Source organism: Myiozetetes cayanensis, unplaced genomic scaffold, assembly GCF_022539395.1.
Source record: "Myiozetetes cayanensis isolate MyiCay16 unplaced genomic scaffold, myiCay2020 scf1, whole genome shotgun sequence".
Taxonomy (NCBI): Eukaryota; Metazoa; Chordata; class Aves; order Passeriformes; family Tyrannidae; genus Myiozetetes; species Myiozetetes cayanensis.
Window position 1 is genome coordinate 16219304 of NW_026086604.1, and position 19987 is coordinate 16239290.

The following is a 19987-nucleotide window of genomic DNA, read 5'->3' on the forward strand; positions in this document are numbered from 1 at the left end:
TTTTGTACAAACTGTCTGTAAGCATCCGGAGGAAAAGGAGATGACTAAGAGTCAATGTGGATTAGTTAATAATAAATCATGTCAAGCCAATATAAATTCCTTTGTGAGGCCCGCGGGTAAGAGAGAAACAGCTGAAGTCATATATTTTGATTTTAGTACTTCTTGTGACACTGTATTGACAGTGCATTCTCAAAGCAAACTATGGGCACATGATAGAAGTGAGTACATCATTGACTGGGTGGGAAGCCAGTTACAAAATCATATTGGGAGGACTGTTATCAATGGTTCATTGTAGAAGTGGCAGCATATATTTCAGTAGGTTCTCCAGGAGTTGTCCTGGGTCTGGAAAACAGTTCCATCATGATGCCTGCATGATGAAATAAGGAGTATATTATTAATGTGCAGACAACTCCAAGCTGAACAGGACTGTCAGTTCTTTGAAGAATGGTTAGAATTTAAAATAATCCTAACAAGTTATATCATCTTACTATAATAGGATGATTGTTTTAAACAGAATAAATGAAAATTAATGAAGGAATCAAAAGCTGCACAGAATGAGGAAGAACTGAGATAAGCAGGAGGCAATATTCACATGCATAAAACATTGCTACAAAGACAGAGTGCACTCTGTTCTTCATAGCTGTGGAGGACAGGACAAGAAGTAATGACTTTAACACTTTAGCACAGAAAGTTCAAATGCCAAGTAAAGATAATTAAGAGTCAAAGAATAATGTAATTTGGGAGATAATGGAAACCACTGCTAGAGACTTCTAAGAGCAGGCTAGATATCTACCATAATCAGCATAGGTATAGTTGAAATTCTTACTCCTTGAATAATTTTTATTACCATTTACAGAGAATATATTTGGTATACTGACGAAAGAGAAAACCAAATCACACACACACTGACAACTCAGGAAGAAACCTAATTTGTTACATGCAGTAACAAAAATCTGAGTGTCTCCAGATAAGCACATGCCTGTGCCTCTACACAGCCCTGGGGGATGCAAATGCACACCACTGTGACTGCAGTATCAAAGTTTCTCTCATGCTTCTCCAACACCCCTTTAGGAAGCAGCAGAACAAGATGCCATCTTGCTGCTTAGAACACTTCAAATTCATTTATGATTATTACAAAGACAATAATATTTGCCAAGATCCAGAATCTGCAGGAGGATGATAAAAAGTCCTGTTGTTAAAAACATTAAATCAACTCCCATGCAAACTTCCTAATTACCCCACAGATTAAAGTGCCATTTAACTTCTTCACTCCATAGAACAGAGTGAATTCAGGTTTATTTAATATTGCCATTATTTTAGATATCAAATGAGGTCACATTCTTTAATCTAAAAGCATTTTCTGAGTGGGAACAATTCCAAGTATGATTTCATACTGTTCATATTTTTTTCTAGTCCTATTTGGAACTGAATAGTGGCTTCTGACAAGAAGCTGGAGGAAGTTTACAATGTCTCCAATAAAAGCAAAAATGAGTGATCATTAAGAAAAATTAGAGAAGGCATCACATCATCAAAGAACTGTGAAAAAGCCAGGGAGTATGAACAGCATTTGTGACACATTACAATACAAATCCAATAAGAGATGAAATTACTTTCTCTATGTCTACAGAAAACGAGATTCTAATTGAAGAAAAAAGAAGTAACACCACCTCTGCTGATGCTATTAGTTGCCTGTTATTGAAAGTGGACCTTGTCAGTTCATGTTTCCACCTTACAAAGCACAAAAAACCTACTTGCTTCTAAAATCCCCAAATGATTTTATCTTAGATTAAAACAAACTTCAGATTTCTGAACTAATATTTCTTACAGATTGAAGTAGACAGAAGATGGAATGAGAAATTGTACATACTTGGGAGAAGACAAATTAGGGAACCCTGAAAAGGTACTGAATGATTTGCTAAATGGTACAAAAAAAAGTAGCCAAATTCAGTAACTTTTGGTGAGATTATGGGATTAGTGGCATGTAGATAATTTTGACCCATGATGGACTGTGAAAAATGAGATTAGCAAGGTACAAGATAAAAATGCGTTCCAGTACATATTTGGGGTAGTAAATAAATCAATATCATCATGGCTAGTGAACGAAGATTTGAGAAGGGCCCTACCCACACTTGTGAAAAATACAGATATAAAACCTTTGTAATATTTGTGTTCCTGTTGAAGCATTGCTAAACCTATTTGTGAAGATTCTTAGTTGGCAAAAAACAAAGGGTTCCTTAAAAAAAAAAAAAAAAAAAAAATTGAACTCACCTCTGAAATCAAAACTGTTGGCAGTGTGTCCTGACAAACTGTAAAGATAAAATGCCCCCTTGTTATCAAGCCCAGTATTCTTCAGTCACATCCAGTTTCATCTCCTGCGGTGGAGAAGGGAGTTTCTCCAGAGGTTAAGGTCAGGTCACAGATACAGAGTGTTTGCAAAAGCACTGGAGCATCTGATGAGAATTTGCATCGTGTCCCTGAGCCAGGAGCATGACATGCCAGATCAGGTGACTGCCTACTTTTTCTTATAGAAGCAAATAAAACTTAGTATCTTTGGACAAGAGTGCACCATAAGTTACTGGTTTTTACACATGTATTCCACACCTGCTGTTTTAAGTAGATATAACCTCACCACTTCAGTGGGGTCAACCGAAATTCATTTATAAAGTTACAAGTGTTACAATATACTAGGCAAGAACTAAACACTAATCCCATATTTCCTGCTTTGTTGCAAGGAGCAGATACATTACACCATAACTTGTCTAAATGAAAAGTATAAAAATAGTCTGGATGTATATATGATCAGAGAAGCCAACCAGTATTTAAACTGTAATGAAAATTAAGTTCTGAAATAACAACAGTGTTTCTAATATTCTAAATGGTATTAGAAAGAAGTTCTGATATTTGGATCTATTTTTTCCTTATTAGAAAACAAGTCTTTAAAACTCCTATCTGTACTGGATACTTGCATAAATAGATTATGGTTTAGCGACTTTTTTGCCAGATGACTTCTAGCTTTGTTCATGGGTGTACCATTTTAAAACAACGGTGACAGGAATATGCAAGTCCTTTCTATTTGGTGTTACTTCTAATGTGAAAGTAACATAATTGTTTGGCACAGCTTGTGGTATTTGCTTACAGTAGGTTTCAGCAGGCTATATTTCATTTTGTCACAAGTCTCTGGAGTCCAGGCTCAAAGTATGTTTCTTTTAACTCTACTGATACCATAAAAAATAACACTGGGTATTATTTAAATATTGTTTATGAAGATTTTAAGTTATCTTCCAGCAGTGACACAATTTTAATACTGATCTGAGGCCAGATCCTGCAGAGTTGCCAGTGCGTAGCTGCTGATGAACAGAATGAACAGGTCCTTCTTGCATTAAGCTCATGCATTTGTGGAATTGTGTTGATGTGGGTTAAATCTACATTCCATGAAAATTCAAGACTAATATTTTGAGTGGGTTGAGTGGGTGCACTTGACGGCTGAAAATCAATTCAAACCCATGGGAAACAGTAATAATAGTCTCTCATAATAACTTACGAAATATCGATATTAAATAGAAAATGAAAATTACAAAAAAAATAAAATGCATATGGAATAATAAAGGGAATCTACCATTTAATATATTTAAATACATTTGATACAATTTTACAAAGGAAAAATGAACAATTTTGAAAATTGAGACTGAACCTGCATTTGTTACCCTTGAAGTCAGTTACAAGGCCCACTGATCTCTTGACATCTAGATTAAGAGAACAAAGTACAAGAAAATCAGGAAAACAAATGCATAAAATAGATAATTTTTAATAACACATTATTTTACTAAGGAGGATTTTGAATCTTCTGAAATTTGTACCATCACTGGGTGCACAATAATTGTATTCATTTAAGTTACTCTTAGTATCTGGAGGAATTTCTCTGAAGATGATTTTCAAAGCTTAGCCTTTACTTTAGGAAGGAACTGCAGGGCAGGACACAGCCTTTCAGCTGTGCTGGTAATTATGGATATACAAGGACTATGGGATTGAATCATATTTCAGAAATATTTGAGCCCAATCATACAGTCTTTCCTGTACTAAAGCTTGCCCAGAACTGCTTTGTGCTGCAGGAGGGAATGCTGAAATCCATTGGTGCCAGGTGGCACTGTACCCAGGGCACCTCCCACGGGGAATGGCATATGAAATCATCTCTGACTGGATTCTTTCCTGTCCCTGCGCTTACACAGATCCCTTTGCACTCAAATTCTAGGAGGCATTTGTTGCAATTAGCAGTTAAACTGAGTCAAGGGACTGGGTGTCAGACATGTGCAGCTGGGGATTGCTGGCTGGGCGCCTCCAGCCAGTTTGGAACAACACGGCATGAGCCAACACATATCTCAGCAGGAGTTTTGCCATCGTGCCTGTCTATAGCCAAAGACCTTGTCCAGAGAGAGGGGCAATGCCTGCAAAACACAGCTGAGTCCCAACAAATAGGTAAGGGAGGATGATGAGCCTTTCACTGTTGTCCGTAATTCATGGTTCAAACTGCAACTGTTTCTTTCACCTAAACAAACAGACTATAAATCAACAACATATTTGACATGGTCGACAATTCAGGATTAGTAGGAAATATTTTCTTGTTTATCTTGTCTTCTTTCAGAGAAAAATGAAATAAAGTTACAAACTTACATTGTAAATTAATGTCAAATCAAATGCAAAATTAAGATTAAAAAAAATCATTTCCTCTTCTTGACATTTATAAACATTAAGATTTTTCAGCAACCCTACAAACACACATCTTTTCTTGGAAGTGGAGCACTCTTATTTCTGCCCTACATATATACAGTGTTCTCAGAAACTTCACAAGCCTTTATATCAAAGCAGTGCCACTGTTGTTATTCACTGACAGTTGTGGAAAATGTGATAGTGCCATTGTCTAAAGCAAATGCCTAGATTTAAAAAAAAAAAAAACAAACAAACCAACAAAAAAAAAACTCCTTTCACAAATTACATTTGTTTCCAGATAGAACTAAAAACATCAACTTTGCACCTCCAAGTGGTACTTCAGTCCAGATTCTCAATAAAATGCTTTTTCTATCCACTCTGTGATGCAAGTGCTATATACTAGATAAACATACGGAAGATACTGAGGGGAAAAAAAAAAAACCAAAAAAACCCAAACAAACCAAAAAAATATTTCCTTGATAACCTTAGGAGAAGTAGCATTCATAAATAATTAGCTGTTGAATACCACCAGTACTTACTTTCTCACTCATTCTGACTTTATATGAAAAATGTCTCCATCAGATCCACCTTACCAGTATCTTCCAGTTTAAATCAATCTTGGCTCAAACCCACTGAGTCAAATTAAAAGTAAACACTTGCTTCAAAGCAAAAAAGCTTTCAAAACTAGGTAAGAGTTATTATGTACATGTCCATCTCTGAACAATCCATCTCTCTTGAGTATTCATGTTTCATCAGTATTGTATCAAAACCTAAACCAACTGAGGTTATAGATTACACCAGGGCTCACTGGCAGAAATAGCTGCACGCCATCATCTTTTCCAGGACCTCACCATAGCCACATCCCATGCTCTAATGCAAATCTCTACAGAATTTACATTATATAAAAAACCACATGGTGCAGTAAGACACCATTACTGAGCTCAGACGGTTGGATTTCAGGAATCATAACAAGGCCGCTCCTAAACTTTGAGACTGGATCAAACAGTAATCTCAGAGATTATCAAAATATACGTCCTGCTGCGTACAATCATTTTATGAGTCAGATAAATTGGGCCTATAAAGAAATATCAGATTTTGCTCTGTTAGAGCTCTGGTAAAGCTGAAGTCTAAAACACACAGGATATTTCTGTGCCACTTAGGCTGCGCATCTACAAACTAATAGCCTTCAATGGGAGTGTCTATTACAGTAAGGCAGTTTCGTAATTTTTTTTAGAGAGACTTTTTAAAGTGTTTACACTATTTTAAAAGCAGAACCAAACTGCACTTCAACCCAAATTTCACATATTTCCCAGACTGTTTGGATGCAAAGCTGAGTCATGAGTTTTGGCAGAGCTCTGGGACCCCTGGGGAGAGAAGTTTAAATCTAGGCAGTTGCTAGCCCCAGATCCTTCCTTGCACCTCCATCTCCAGTGTAGGCACAGGCGTGGAATGAGGCTGCTTGTCATGACTCTGCCTCTTCCGATCTCATAATTTCACACAGTAACTTCAGATACCTGAAGTCAGACAAGTCAGCTCAAACCCTTTCTACATATATAGGCTGCTACACAAACATCTGAGAGTGTGTAGTGCTTTAGCTTGCTTTCTGGATTACATTTCATTGAGTAGTACTGACAGAGATCTGTTTAGTACAAACAGATCACACAACTCTTATCAGAAGTCAGATTAAATAAATGTCTAGCAGAAAATAGTGTCTGCCTTGAACTCTTTTCCACTAGCACTGAACACACTGTTCCAGCAGACATCTTACACTGTGCACATAGGCAAGATCACTCCCCTACTTCAGCCCAATATTCCATTTCTTCTACATTAGTTCTCTTAACCACAGTCTTGGTCTAAGAACTCATATTAAGACATTCTCTACTATGGGTATTTAGTTTCCAAAACAGTTTCCCATCCTGATGGCAGAGCTTTATTATTTGTCCCAGATGTTTTTCTTTGAGTTGGACTGTACATTTTAAAATGTTACTATTTGCTCCACTGAGTCTTTTTTTCAAGATATGCTTCCTATGAAAATATCCTGATAACTATTAGTTATATTTTTAACATCTGATTTGTGTTGCCATGGTCCCAAATTAATTATTATATTATTTTGCCCAAGACCAGCATGAAGCAATGCTTCCCTTTTTCTCTTTTTTATATATTATAATGATAATCATAGTCTTCTCATCTTTCCCTCATTTTCCAGTATTTCTGAAAGATGATGAGAGGATTTTTCAGGTAATTCTCTAAAGACATCTAATGTAAACCATTGTCATGAAAATGGTTAGCTCCAGCTGGCCTTCTTTCTAGCATTTGTGTAACGTTTGAGTTAGATCTACTGATATTATACAACCCATCTGAACAGAAAAACAGGATCAACACATTTGATAAGCAAACTTGCCTCAGCTGGCAAAGTACAGATGCTCTTTAAGTCACAGACAGAAGCATTACCAGCTATGTGCCTGCGTTAATGAAATCACGTAGTATTGGGATTACAGGGCCCAGCTCTGCCTCTGCCTCATTCAGCATTCCTTTGACCTCAGAGGGTGATGTGATTCAAAACAAAAACATGGCCTACAGTTCCTGAAGCAGTATAATGTATTGTCTGCACTTTGTTGACCTCTGAAAGCCCACTGCCAAAGCAGAAAGAAAAATTCAGCCGCTTCAAATTGAATTTAGAGAGATTTAGGCACCAAAACTCTCCAATTCAAAATAACTTTGCAAGAAGCTCATCTAAACCTAATGAACATAGGATCACAAAATATCTCTTTGGTTTTCATCCCAAATGTCCATGAGTGCTTTCAGTAAGTCCTGGTCTGAGCAATGATCCAGCCTAGTTTTGGACCAGCATCGTCCAGGTGAAAATCAGGGTGCAGAAGCATGCCACTTTCCCACAGAGGCAAATTTTGCAAGTATATGCAATACTACCAAATGATGACCACATAAAAATAGCAAAAGTGCATGAGGTGACTGTTGAGTAAGAATTCACATAGTGCAAGAATCCTTGTTCAGCCTTTTAATTATCACACACAAAGAAGAAACAAACAAACAAACAAACAAACAAAAACCACCACCAACAACAAAAGAAACCAAAAAGTAGATGTTCCACTCCTTTTGCCACCTAGGATGACTGCAGCCTCTGACATTCTAGAAGTCCTGCTTACTTCCACTCTGTTAAGGGATGGGTCAAAAGAAAAGCGAGGAGTGAAATCCTTCTTGCTGAAGCTGAACTATGGCACAGAAGAGAAGGAAAATTCATGGAATCAGAAAATCATATACAACGCTGCACCATCAAGAAGGTCAAAATTGAGACTCGGCCCCTGCTGGCAGCATGAATAAACCACTTGTGTTGAATGATGCAAAGGGACCCTTGTACCCACTGCTGAGCTCTAGGCAGTTCTGTCCTGAGTACATTATGGTTTTTGCTTGTTCTTCTGAAGTGCTCAATTCTGAACAGAGGTATTTGGATACTTAATTAGGAAGGTGGGACCTTTACTGTAGTGCTTTCCTGCTGTTATTCTGACAGCTCAAGAGCAAAACTGCTATACTGCAAGAAAGCAAACTAGAAAGCAGCATTTGCAGATGTCTAGAAACAGTGTGCCATCAGATAGAACAAATAAACTTGGAAAACCAAATTTCACAGAAAGTTTTGCAAAAACGTTAGCTAAAGCTTTTCTCTTAGCAATTCAGATGTGGAAGTGGCAATGCACTGAGTTGCTTCTGACTGTGCTGATGGACACAGCTAATTGCTGGCCAAACTCATCAAAACTCTCTGCTGCATCAAAAACCCACTCCCCCTCTCACTGAAAAGATTCAGAGATGACAGGAAAACATACTCTGTGATGCTCTAAAATTCACCCTGTCCTCTCTCCCTTCCAGGCTTTTCTGGAAGAACACTCCAGCAAAGCCTGGAACAAAACCTGCTTCATATACCTTGCTCCCCTTTCAGGAAAGCATAAGGTCTAACCCCAGGGCCTGGCGCAGAGCCCAGCTTCCCCTGGCAGCTCCTGGAGTCCAGACTCTCCTGCTGAATCTGCAGCCCTCTGTGGCTTCCTGGAGAGCTGTTATTTTTCAGGAGGGAGTAACGCAAGAAAAAGGTAAAGAAGACACTGTGTTCTGTAGGTTTTCTGAGGCCTTTATAAATGTATAACATTTTTTCTTTCCACAGCAAATACAGATTTCTTCAGAATTACACACTGGTTATGAAAATTAGTTTTATAGGTATTGCAAAGATGCTGCTGGTTTGTAAAAGACATAAGAGAGGAATAAGACTGATATCACATGTTCATGTCAAGTATGTGTTCCTCCCAGTACTGATGATTAATTAGTGCATAGTAAAAATATTTTAATAAGCTGAAAAGTGACTTAATGTTTCAATATTTATTAGATATACATGACTGTAAGGGGGGGGAAGTTTGCTTGGAAGTTAATGATTGTTTCATGATTTATGATAAGGCTATAAATCTCTATGCCAAGAGAAGAGGAGATCAAAGGGAATCACATCCCATTATGAACCCTGAGGCAGCCTGAAGACTTCATTTCTTATATCTTGTTTCTTAGCAAGGCAAAAACTTGAGCCTGAAATGGAAAAAGATGAAACAGGCTCTGACAATTGAATCATCAGCAGTAGCTCCTGAGCTGAGTTACTATGGCAATGGCAGTGCTGCTGCACAGCTTCTTCTTACTCTTACTACTGGTACAAGAGCTTTGCAAATGTACATGGGAAATTTCCACCCCACGTGTGCAGTGGGTGGCAGGAGGAGCCCATGGTCTCAGGTGCCCTGGTGCCTACTGAAAGGAAGAGCAAATTTGTGTTATTAAAATATGTGATTTGCAATTTTCCATGGAAACAGTCTTGGAGGAGTAGGGAAAGGTCCTGGATTCTTCCTGCATTTTTGTGCCTTGGGAAGGTAGATTCCAGTGCTCAGAATATATTTTATAAGCACACAGAATCTTTAATAAAGGAATTTTAAGCCTTTTTTTCAGCAGTAACTATCTCACTTCTCTGAATTATAGATGTCTTGACACTGCCAGGGGAGGATGGTATCATCTTTTTGGCAGAGCATAGCTTGGAGCTCTACATAAGTAATGGATCTAATTCTGATGCCAGGTTAATAAATTAGTAATTATAGCTCTTTAGATATGCAACAATCAGTGTCAGTACTCAGCAGTGTCCTCTTTCCTCTTCGAGGTCTAGATGAACGCATCACCTTTCCTGTTACTGCCGATATGTTCTCTGCACACATTAAAGGCACATTTGCTCTTAATTATTTTTGAGACAGTATTTAATATTTATGCTCTAACAGCAAACAGAAGTTCCCAACAGGAATTGGGGCCCTTTATAGGTGCCATGGGAAAATTAACTCTATCCTAGATGAAACCGGGACAGTAGGAAGCATACAAAGGGAACCTTGGCCCAAAAATACAATTGCTGAAAGTATAACTTATGCAAGCTCACTAACTCCTATAAGTAGACATCTATGTGGAACCTCAAATGAACTTCATATCAAAAATTTCATCATTCCTTTTGTGGAAAAGCAGTCCTTTTCAACCACTGTGTTCATATGCATACAGGCCAGATTGCAGCCCTGCTAATGCATGCTCTGGGGAGCAGATGAACAAGGTTGCATGTGCATTAATCAATAGAGGGGTCATGACAACTACTTCAATGAAAGGTAATAGAGAAAATACTATCATTAAATATACTATGCCATGTACTGTCTGAGAATTAAGTACATTTTTATGTCTGAGAAGCAAGTTTTTCTACTTTTTCTATATTTGTGTTCCATAAATAAATGTTACTGAATAATAAGAGGAAGAAATTCTTTACTGTGAGGGTAGTGAGACACTGGAACAGGTTGCCTGGGGAGGCTGTGCATACCCCAACCCTGGCAGTGTTCAAGGCCAGGTTGGATAAGGACTGGAGCAACCCGGTCTCGTGGCAGTGGCATTGGCATTAGATGAGCTTTAAGGTTCCTTCCAACCCCTTAACATTCTGTGATTCTATGAATAAGGAGCAGGGAAAATCTGACGACGCATTTTGCTATTTATATAACATCCATAGTATCTGTACTGGTAACATCTGCCCTCTGTTACGCATCTGCTTTGGTACCTTAACACCGCACACACAGACGGCACTCTGCCTGCCCTCATTTCTGTATGTTTACGTTCCTTTCTGCCTTTCGCGGCCCGGCCCGGCAGCAGGGGCCGGCGGAGGGCAGGCGGCGGGCGGACAGCGGGGTCCCCTCCGGGACATCCCAGTGACAGCGGTTCCGAGGGGATGCCGCTGCCTCCCGGGCGGGGGGACGCGCCCCATCCCGCACCTGCCCCGCGCCCTTGGGGCGGCGAAGCGGGCGCTGCGGCGGCGGCACCACGTGTCGGGGCGGGGAGCGGCGGGGCCGGGCGGGCGCCGCCACCCCCAGCGCCGCAGCAGAGCAGAGCAGAGCCCGGCTCAGCGCATCCCTCTCGTCCATGCCAGGTGCCTGTTCCCGGCCGCGCCGCGACTGAGGAACGATGGGGCCCCTGCGGGAGAGCAGCAAGGTGAGGAGCCGCGGAGGGACGGGGCGGCGGGGAGCGAGGAGAGGCAGGGGCAGGCAGATCTCGTCTTGCCCCCGCCCTGGGGGGCGGGAGGGGGGGCCGGGATTTGCCTGCCCCTGCCTCGATGATGGAAAGAGGAGGGCACATCCGAGAGGTCCCTGACGCCGGGGTGTCCCTTCCCGAGCAGGAGCAGAAGACGCAGCTGGAAAGGGAGGTGTCCCGCAGCCGCATCCCCCGCCTGGTCCTCCGGCCGCAGCAGAAGGTATCCCCAGCTTCCGAATCGCCCTTTTCGGAAGAGGAAAGCCGGGAATTCAACCCGCCCAGTTCCTCCGGGCGCTCTGGCAGGACCATCAGCAGCAACAGCTTCTGCTCAGGTACCGCAGAGAGACCCCCCTGCCGCGGTGTCCCCGGGGGACACGGTGTGCCCACCACGCCGACCCGCGAGGGTTCGCTGTCATACCGAGACGCAGGATCTGTGTGTCGGGCTCGCATCGAGCCCGGATGAGCAACCCGCTTTGCAGATGAAGAAGAGCAACCATTGATTTTTCCAGGGAAATCTAGTATCTGTTCTTTTAATATGTGTCCGTAAGCTACACCAGATGTTTCCATTTCGAGTTCTGCTATACGCCGCTAAAAAAGTTGACGGTTTATTGCAGCAAAAGAGTTGATTTAAAGAGAGAGATGTGCCTTAGAAACTGGAACATGGGTTTGAGGCATTTTGAAAGCCCTTAAGTCAAGCGTCTGTAAAACCCAGGAGTTGCTTTTAAGGGTATCAGACTGCAACTCCTTTTGGTTTTATGACGATCTCCATGAATCGGAACAATATGTTGAAGTTTTCACTGGCCATATTGAAGTAAGTTTTGTTTATTTTAGAATTTAGGTTTCTCCTGATGAGTGTGTTGCCAGACAAGAGTTGGGCATGATGGATTCTCCACAGAGAGGGCAATGACTGGGTGATAGATCAGAAGTAAATTATTACTCTGCAGCTGTGGACCACAAAAGTGTCATTTGCTATTCAAAATCAGTACATCCCATTATGTGAGAGACAACTTAAAACCAGATTTTTTATGTTAAATATTTGCCCTTTGTACAGTTTAGCACATTTTAAGTGCCTCAACTAGCAGTGAAAGACTCAGATGCCTACTAGTGGTGAGTGATTTTTTAATTCAGTGAAACTCTCCACCATGTATGACATTATGCACATGGGCAACAAAATTGAGGGTCACATCATGGACACCTTGGACTCTATATGCATATGGTAATTTTAAAGGTATGTGGTTGTCCAGAAATTTGTTTTCAGTAGTCAGTATTTTGGAGATCATAACATTTTTAGTGGTGGACTTGGAAGTGCTAGGTTAATGGTTGGACCCTATGACCTTAGAGGTCTTTACAACCTAAATCTTTCTATGATTCTGTGATTTTCTAAGTAAAAATCTGAATAATAACATGTATATTTGTAATAGTTAATATCAGAGCATGTTCCTTTTTTCTATTCATAAAATATTTAATTTACCAGAGATTTTCCTGGGAACAGACTGAAATGCTCATATTTATCTTGGTCTTCACTACAGTGGATCAGATTATTATTATTTTTTAAATTCCTTTGACGAAAAACAGTGTATTGAACATAGTGTGCAAGTTTTCGTAGATGAGAAACACAATATCTATGTATGAGTCTAGCTTTGCCAGATTTTGCAATTCAGTCTCAGTGGAATGATCTATTTGGTTATTGTTTAATGAACAATGCAGTGTGTTAAACAAACATCATAGAATTGTAAGAATGCTGAAGTCTCTTTCCCATGCCTTTTTAATCCCTCCACCTTACCTACTTGAAAAGCCATTTTTGCCTCTTCCAAAGAAATAAAATCTTTTGAAGCTTTCTGGAAATACATTATTTTTTATGATCTCTCCCAAATGGCTGCTTTTCATCCATTTTTTTTTTCCCGGTGTGTTGACAAGCCTTTCATCTGGATTATTGACATTTTTTTCATCTTTTGAGTTTGTACCATGTTCTTCAGATCTACTCAACATGTAGCTGCCAGAGTCATATACCCTTGCTGTCCCACTGCACTACATAGGCTGCATTGTATTAGCCTGGGTGTGTCTGATCTCATGGCTTGACAGTTTTAGGGCACCTTTCAAAGAAGTACTGGAGAGTACAGTGCTGGTCTCTTAACCTGCATCTCAAGCACAACTGCTCACCTCTTTTATTTCTTTTATTCAACTTTTATTATTCCATGAATGCTGCATTGATTTAGTTTGATTTTTTTCCCCATACTGATAGCTTTGTGCTTCTAAAGCTGCCTACCCAGTTTGACAGTGCTGTGAGCCTTCAGACCTTCTGCAGCCAATGATCAGCCAAGGCATTGCTTTCCATGTCAGTTGTTGCTAGGTTTGATGAATTTTTCACTGTGATGCAGGTATGACAACAGTCACTGACTTGATTTCCTCATTCTCTGACACCTCTTCCCTATCTTCCACTTATGATCCTTCTTTATCATAGTATGTCTAGTTTAGATTGAAATTCGCCATCAGAAGCAGGTGGCTGCTGGTTTCTGTTTCTGGGGAGGGGATGGTGAAGAGCTGTATGGAGAAGTGAGTGGAGGGGCTTCAGCCTCTACCCTGGCTCTCCTAGTGCTTCATCTTAATTGAAAGTGGCTTGTGCAGAAACTGTATTTAAAATTAACAAGTAATACATTGGAAGAGGTGAGCAGATGTATCATATGAGCAATAATGTAGCACTATGAAAAATTAATGAGCCTTTGGATCATTGTGTTTTTTGTAGCTTCTTTGGAACGTTGAACTCCAAAATGTTCTTGATAAGCAGCAGATAGTATGAATTGATCCCTGGAATAATTCCTTACCTATTTACCCTTGTCTTTTCAAGTTGTTCTCTACTTTTCTTCCATTATTATTGACACCAAGTAGTTATGATCAGTAGATTTCTTTTTGCCCCAGTAGAAGTGGTATTTTTTCTCTTCATCCATTAAGTATGTATTTTCTACTTGATTCCCTAGAGCTTCTGGTGTTGTCCATTTTCCCTGTGTGCTTACATTGGTCACAATTCATAAGTGAACGCTTAGAGTTCTTTCTTTCTAAAGGAGAGCAGGGGGATTCTCTAGGTATTATTAATGTTATTTTAGGAACCATGGCAGTGCTGCAAGCATGGTGGCAACAGCAAAAAATACCTCTTGGCAACAGAAAAGAGACAGTTTTCGTAATGCTTAGTTTCTTTTGAAGAAGTTGTTAGTTCTGGCTGTGATAGGTTTTAAATTTGCATGATCAGCTCCCTCTTTGTCTTGTTTAACCGGATCAGAGACTCACTTGACCATGTTGGTCAATTATTTGTAGTTGACTTTATGTCAGCTTTGCTTTGTAAGTCCATATGAAGCACGGTGAGACTGTTAGTCTTCTCTGTGATATTCCTGATGAAATGTGTTTTTAATATGCTTTGTTTCTGCCAAGTGAACATGGATGCTGTCTGGATGTTGTGTAGGCAAGCTAAGCCTTTGTACCAGTATTCACCGTGCACAATCCTTCCTTAAAATCTTAGAGCATCTGGGGTCCTGGCTGTCATTTGGTATGGGAGCACTTCTCTTCTACAGCTTGGATGTCGGCCACAGGACTTGTATGATGTCAAACGATGAAAAAGCACTCTCCCAGCAGCTTTGTCTGGCTCAACTGCTACTGAGCATTTGCCCGTGTCATGCCTGTTTTTCTCATAAGTTGCACTTGGCTGTGTGCTCTTACCTTGTCAGTCAGGCAGAGAACACAATTTAAAGCATCCCAAACAAGCCATCTGCTGATGGATCTGTGGCAGAGGAGATGCTGGACCTTTGGTCACTCCAGTTACAGTGTTTGCCCTGTAAGAAATGTGAAACTTTGCGCAAGGTTTTATCCTTGATTTTGGTGTGCCTGTCCATTTGATACCGAACCAGTTGCTTATTGATTCAAAGTCAGCCTGGACATGCTAAGCTCAGTAAGTGTGTTTAGCTTTTCTTTTTAAAAGGAATTTAGTCTGGGACATATTTTGCTTCTACTTTCGGTTTCTGAATAGCTCAGCTTTTAAATTCCTCTTTATGAAGATGACTTGTAATGTGCTACCTTTATAACAATGCCCAAGCTCTCCTTCAGCCTTTTCTTGGAAGCCAGTCACCTGAATTTGTGCAGGTAATGCAGTGAAGCTTTGGTAACTGAGATGCAGCTTTCCAGGAAGCACTTATGCATTTAATAATTCGTTCAGCAGAAATTTTTGATCCAGAAGACTTGTTTTATGCCCATAGCAAACAGTTCCTCTTTTCTTGGGCTTACCTGTAAATCATCCTTTTACCTAGACTGAATAGTCCTACAGGCTATTAAAAACCAGTAGCACTTCTGTACATCAGTGTTTGTGACTCCCTCCAACACAGTCTACAAAAATAAGAGTTGAAGCTTCTTTTTTGCTTTTTCTTTAAAAAAATACTTAGTTCAATGCTTATTCATTTTCAGTCCTTACTTCATAACTCGTTCTTTTCTGGTGTAACCATTTTTTAAAAATCTTATCCTTCGCATATGTAGCACAGCAAATGTACATCTATACAGTGGCTGCACTGTATGCCTGGAGGTGTGGGTGCTGCAGCAGGAATCACAGAGTTGCCATTCCCTGCTCACTTACTCCTGTGCACAGTCCCCTCAAACTCAGAGATAATTTGCCAATTGGCCCTGCTATTGATCCATTCTGGGGCTCAGTTCACAGGATGTCAAAAAGAGCACGTAGGCTTTAGACAGGCTTATTGAAGTACATGTGTATGTGCAACCCATATTAATAGCCACAGACAAGAAGAACAGGGTTTTAACAGGTGTTACTGAAGAAATAGTTGTACCTTCTTGCACTCCAGCAAATCATTTCTTTGCTAGAGCATTGAAGGAGGTTGCATTGTAAACTAGCTAGCCTTGGAGGCTACACCATTAAAGTTTGTGTACTTAAACATATACTCCTGAATAGAAATAGATACAAGAAAACAAATTTTTAGTATTTTAACAGGTCAATAGTTTGAGGCCAGGGAGTTAGTATAAATTACTGAAAATAATTGCACTTATTATTTGTGTGTATATATGTCTGTATTATTATGGAAATAGTGAGCTCTCCCATTTTCCTTGTTTCTTGTTATCAGAGGAAGTATTTTGTTTAAATAGTTCCTTAGATTTTTAGTCTGAGTTACTGATTCAAAGAGACACACTTAAAAGTTCTCAAGTATGTGATGCTGCAAGTTAACTTCTGTTTCCTACAGTCCTTTATGCTATGCTTTTCCACAGTCCTTTTGCGCTTTTTTTCAGACTTCTGAAGTGGAGGTCTTCTCCAGCGTGCTTGTTTGCTGCACTCTGTAAGGCAGTTCAGTGACTACTGTGATATTAATTTACAAAAATGTTGAAACAAAGTCTGCTTTCAAAAATGCACATATGGACATTTAGCATGAGGGTGACACTGGTGACATGCTTCCTTTTCTCACTGCTGCTTCCCTAGAGAATTTCCTGCTGGGTCAGCTTACATGCAATAATTTATTATTGCTTTACATTGTGAGCTGCAAGTTCTGTTTCTGTTGTGCAGAGATCTGTTCCAAACATGGAAATGAGAAAAGTGCCTAGGTACTAAAGAGCAAAGCCTGCTCATTCCTCAGTTTTTGGCCTTTCACTGCTTCCCTTTCAACATCGCTATTTATTCCCTCCTACTAAGTAACAATCCTTTTGTTCCTCTTGACACACAACAACATCTGGAAGCCAAAATATTTGACCTTTTGAATGTTTTTTAACACCTTTTTATGCATCTGTCAGTACTGTGAAACTTAAAAACCTGAGCCAGAGCCTCCTGAGGTCAGTAGAACAGTTCCCATTCACTCTGGCACATTTTGGATGGTGTCCTGAGAACAGTCACCCTTTCTACTACCCTGTTTTTCATAGCTTGCTTTGTACTCCAGGCTGAATTCTAAATATTAGTGTGTATTTTCTTCACCACAAGTGCGTTACCTAATACTTGTTTTGCAGTGCTTTTCATACAATTTTCTATTGAGTTGAATGTTGTCCTGCATACTGAAGAAAGTCACAACTTGTAGGAGGAGTGAAACTTTAATCAGAATTCTTTGATTTATTTTGTGTTAATAAAGAATCTAGATGATTGAAGAGAATTCAATATGACATGTTTTAACCCTACATTTATAGGGTTAATATATATCCTTGAAATTTTTGAACAGTGTTTTGAGGTGTATGTATCACCAGTTACAGCAAGTAGGTTCTATGGTGATGCTGAGTGGCAGTCTTGGCTTGAGGACAGTTTTTAAAAAAAAATGCATAATCCAACAATGGATAGAATATAGGCAATTTCCTTCCATGAGAAGGTAAACAGTGCAACATTATGAGGTGATATTGAAGCTGTGAGGGTCAAAGTCATATGCTGTTGTCAGCCATGAAGGCAGAGCTCTATGGGAACAAGGACTATAAAGTGTTGCAACATTTGAGGACCAAGTACAAATTTTTATGTAGTCTATTGAAAATTTTTATTTTCAAAAATGGTACCTTCAAAATTGGGAAGAATATTTATAATTTCTTCCTTTGCTGCATAATGGAATAAAACACATTAAAACACACACACACAAACCCATCTATATATATGTATATATTTCACATAATGTTAATGCTAGATGGGTAGTATTTCTTATAATGGATGTAGTCAATGCTTTCCCACTAAAGATAGGAGCAGTGGTTCCTCTTCCAGCTATTGTCCTCAGAAAAGTTTAGTGAGGTCTACTAAAGTGTGTAAAAAACGCCATACCAAACAGAAAAGATTCTTTTTTGTCTCTTTTTTAGACACTTTCCTGACCTCAGCTCCAGTTAAAACTTTTCTATAAAAATTTAAAAAGATTTTTCAGTCCTTTATCATCTTAAACCCCTTGTCCAAATGTTATCTGGGATGTGATATCAAAACTCGAGAAACTGTGCTGTTCCTGGCCACAGCACTCTCCTAGTAACAGTACTATTTTTATTGATATTTTTACTGGTAAGCCCTTATGTTTCTGTTCCGTAATGCTAATACCATTAGTGGGGCTACAAATGTAATGACAGAGCCAGGAAGCCACAATCATATAGTCCTTTCTTGCACATGGTTTCACAGAACTCACATTAGCCCTGCCTGCTAGGGAAATGTTCAAATAGAAGGAATATTAGTAGATTTACTGCTGAAGTCATACTTCAGTATGATTTAGCTTCTGTACATTTAGATATCTAGAGCAGATACCTCTAAGGACATGTTTATGGGAGATCCTGCATTGTAAAAGATGCCCAAGCTGTAGGAGCAGGTCGATCTGTTCTTTTTTCACCTTCCTCTCCCCTCTTCTACATTATCTTAACCTGTCAGCATTCCTGCCATGCTGTGACTGGGCAAAGAGGACCACTTACCAAATTCAGTGAGCAGCTCTCATACTAAATTTTCAGCAATGACCATTAGTGGTCAGCCTGTGGGTATGACAGAAGTAAGGTCAAAGGGGCTGGTGAGTAACAGATGTAAACGTTGCCTGTATATTAATGACAGGAACTTCAGCAACCACCAGAAGTCAGAGATGTTTAGTCTTGATTTTACTTACTTGATTACTGGGTTAGATTTTATGACTAGAACATTAAAATCCATAGTTTCAGCTTGAAAGATAGACCAGTAATAATAGGGTAGAATATCTAACAAATGTGAAGAAAAAACATGTAGGTTGTAGGGATCTCTGGAGATGATTTCAACCAGCTTCCTTTTTGAAGCCAGCCTGTTTCCAGCGCTAAGTCCCAGCAGCAGTGGCTTTGTATACCTGAGACTAGAAACCCTCTGAGGACAAGAGTTTGCACAGCCTCTGTAGGTGACCTCAGGGAGTGCTGGAGCTGCTAGACTGCCTTTGTTCACAAGCAAAATGGAGCATAGTTAATTCAAGTTCTGCCTGCAGAGACACTGAGATTAAATGTGGAATTAATTTGCTTAGCAGTGTTTTGTATAAGTAGGCCTCCTCTCTTTTCCTGACAGGGCTATAGTTTTGGTTGCCCTTCTGCCCTTCTTTGGTGTTTGACTTCTGGTAAGACACTTGTCTCACAAGAACATTATATTCTAAGAAATTTTCTTAAATACCAAGTCAAACAGGTCTTAAAAATAAGTTTTTTAACTATGAAATGAGTTTAGAATTGATCAGAATGACCAAATCTGGTAGCATTTTTAGGACTCTACTTTTAGTGAAGTTATTGAATATTTTTTTCAACAGTCTGTGTGATTTTGCAGGTGACAAATTGTTAGTAAAAATGATTAACCTTATAGAGTACATGAAATCACCTGTTGGAATGGCTTCAGTAAAAGTGAAAAGTTCTAGTACAATCAGGAACTGAGGAGAATATTCACACTTCTTACCTTAAACTGTGCTGGTTGCTGGGCACGTGAGAGCCATTCTGTGTTGTGGTGAGATTGGATTTACACCTGTTGAGACCCTCATGGTGTGGGTGTGAATATGCTCCTACCGCTGTCTTTTTCTGTATGCTACTAATTTTATACTATTAAATTTCATCTGCTACATTTTCCGTGTTTCCCAGTTATTCCAGAATGACACTGTGAGTCTTCCACTAGCACTGTTTTCTGCCTGGGCAGTGAGCCCTCACTGGTTCAGCTGCCCAAGTCAGAGCAGTAGTTGGGCTAGTCCATGGAGAGAGGAGAGATCCTCCAGGCAGTGACTCAGAACTAGGCTGTCCTTGT

The 19987-nt window shown here is 39.7% G+C and overlaps 1 protein-coding gene across 1 annotated transcript in view; it reads left to right on the forward strand.

Annotated features, from left to right (window-relative positions):
* The first annotated feature begins 11080 nt into the window (after positions 1-11080).
* The window catches only part of SYBU (syntabulin), a 40716-nt gene continuing 31809 nt past the window's right edge, over positions 11081-19987 (forward strand). The window contains exons 1-2 of the mRNA XM_050305723.1: positions 11081-11244; positions 11429-11615. Of these exons, the coding sequence (XP_050161680.1) occupies positions 11218-11244; positions 11429-11615 (214 nt within the window). The 5' untranslated portion in view covers positions 11081-11217. The remainder of the gene's footprint in view (positions 11245-11428; positions 11616-19987) is intronic.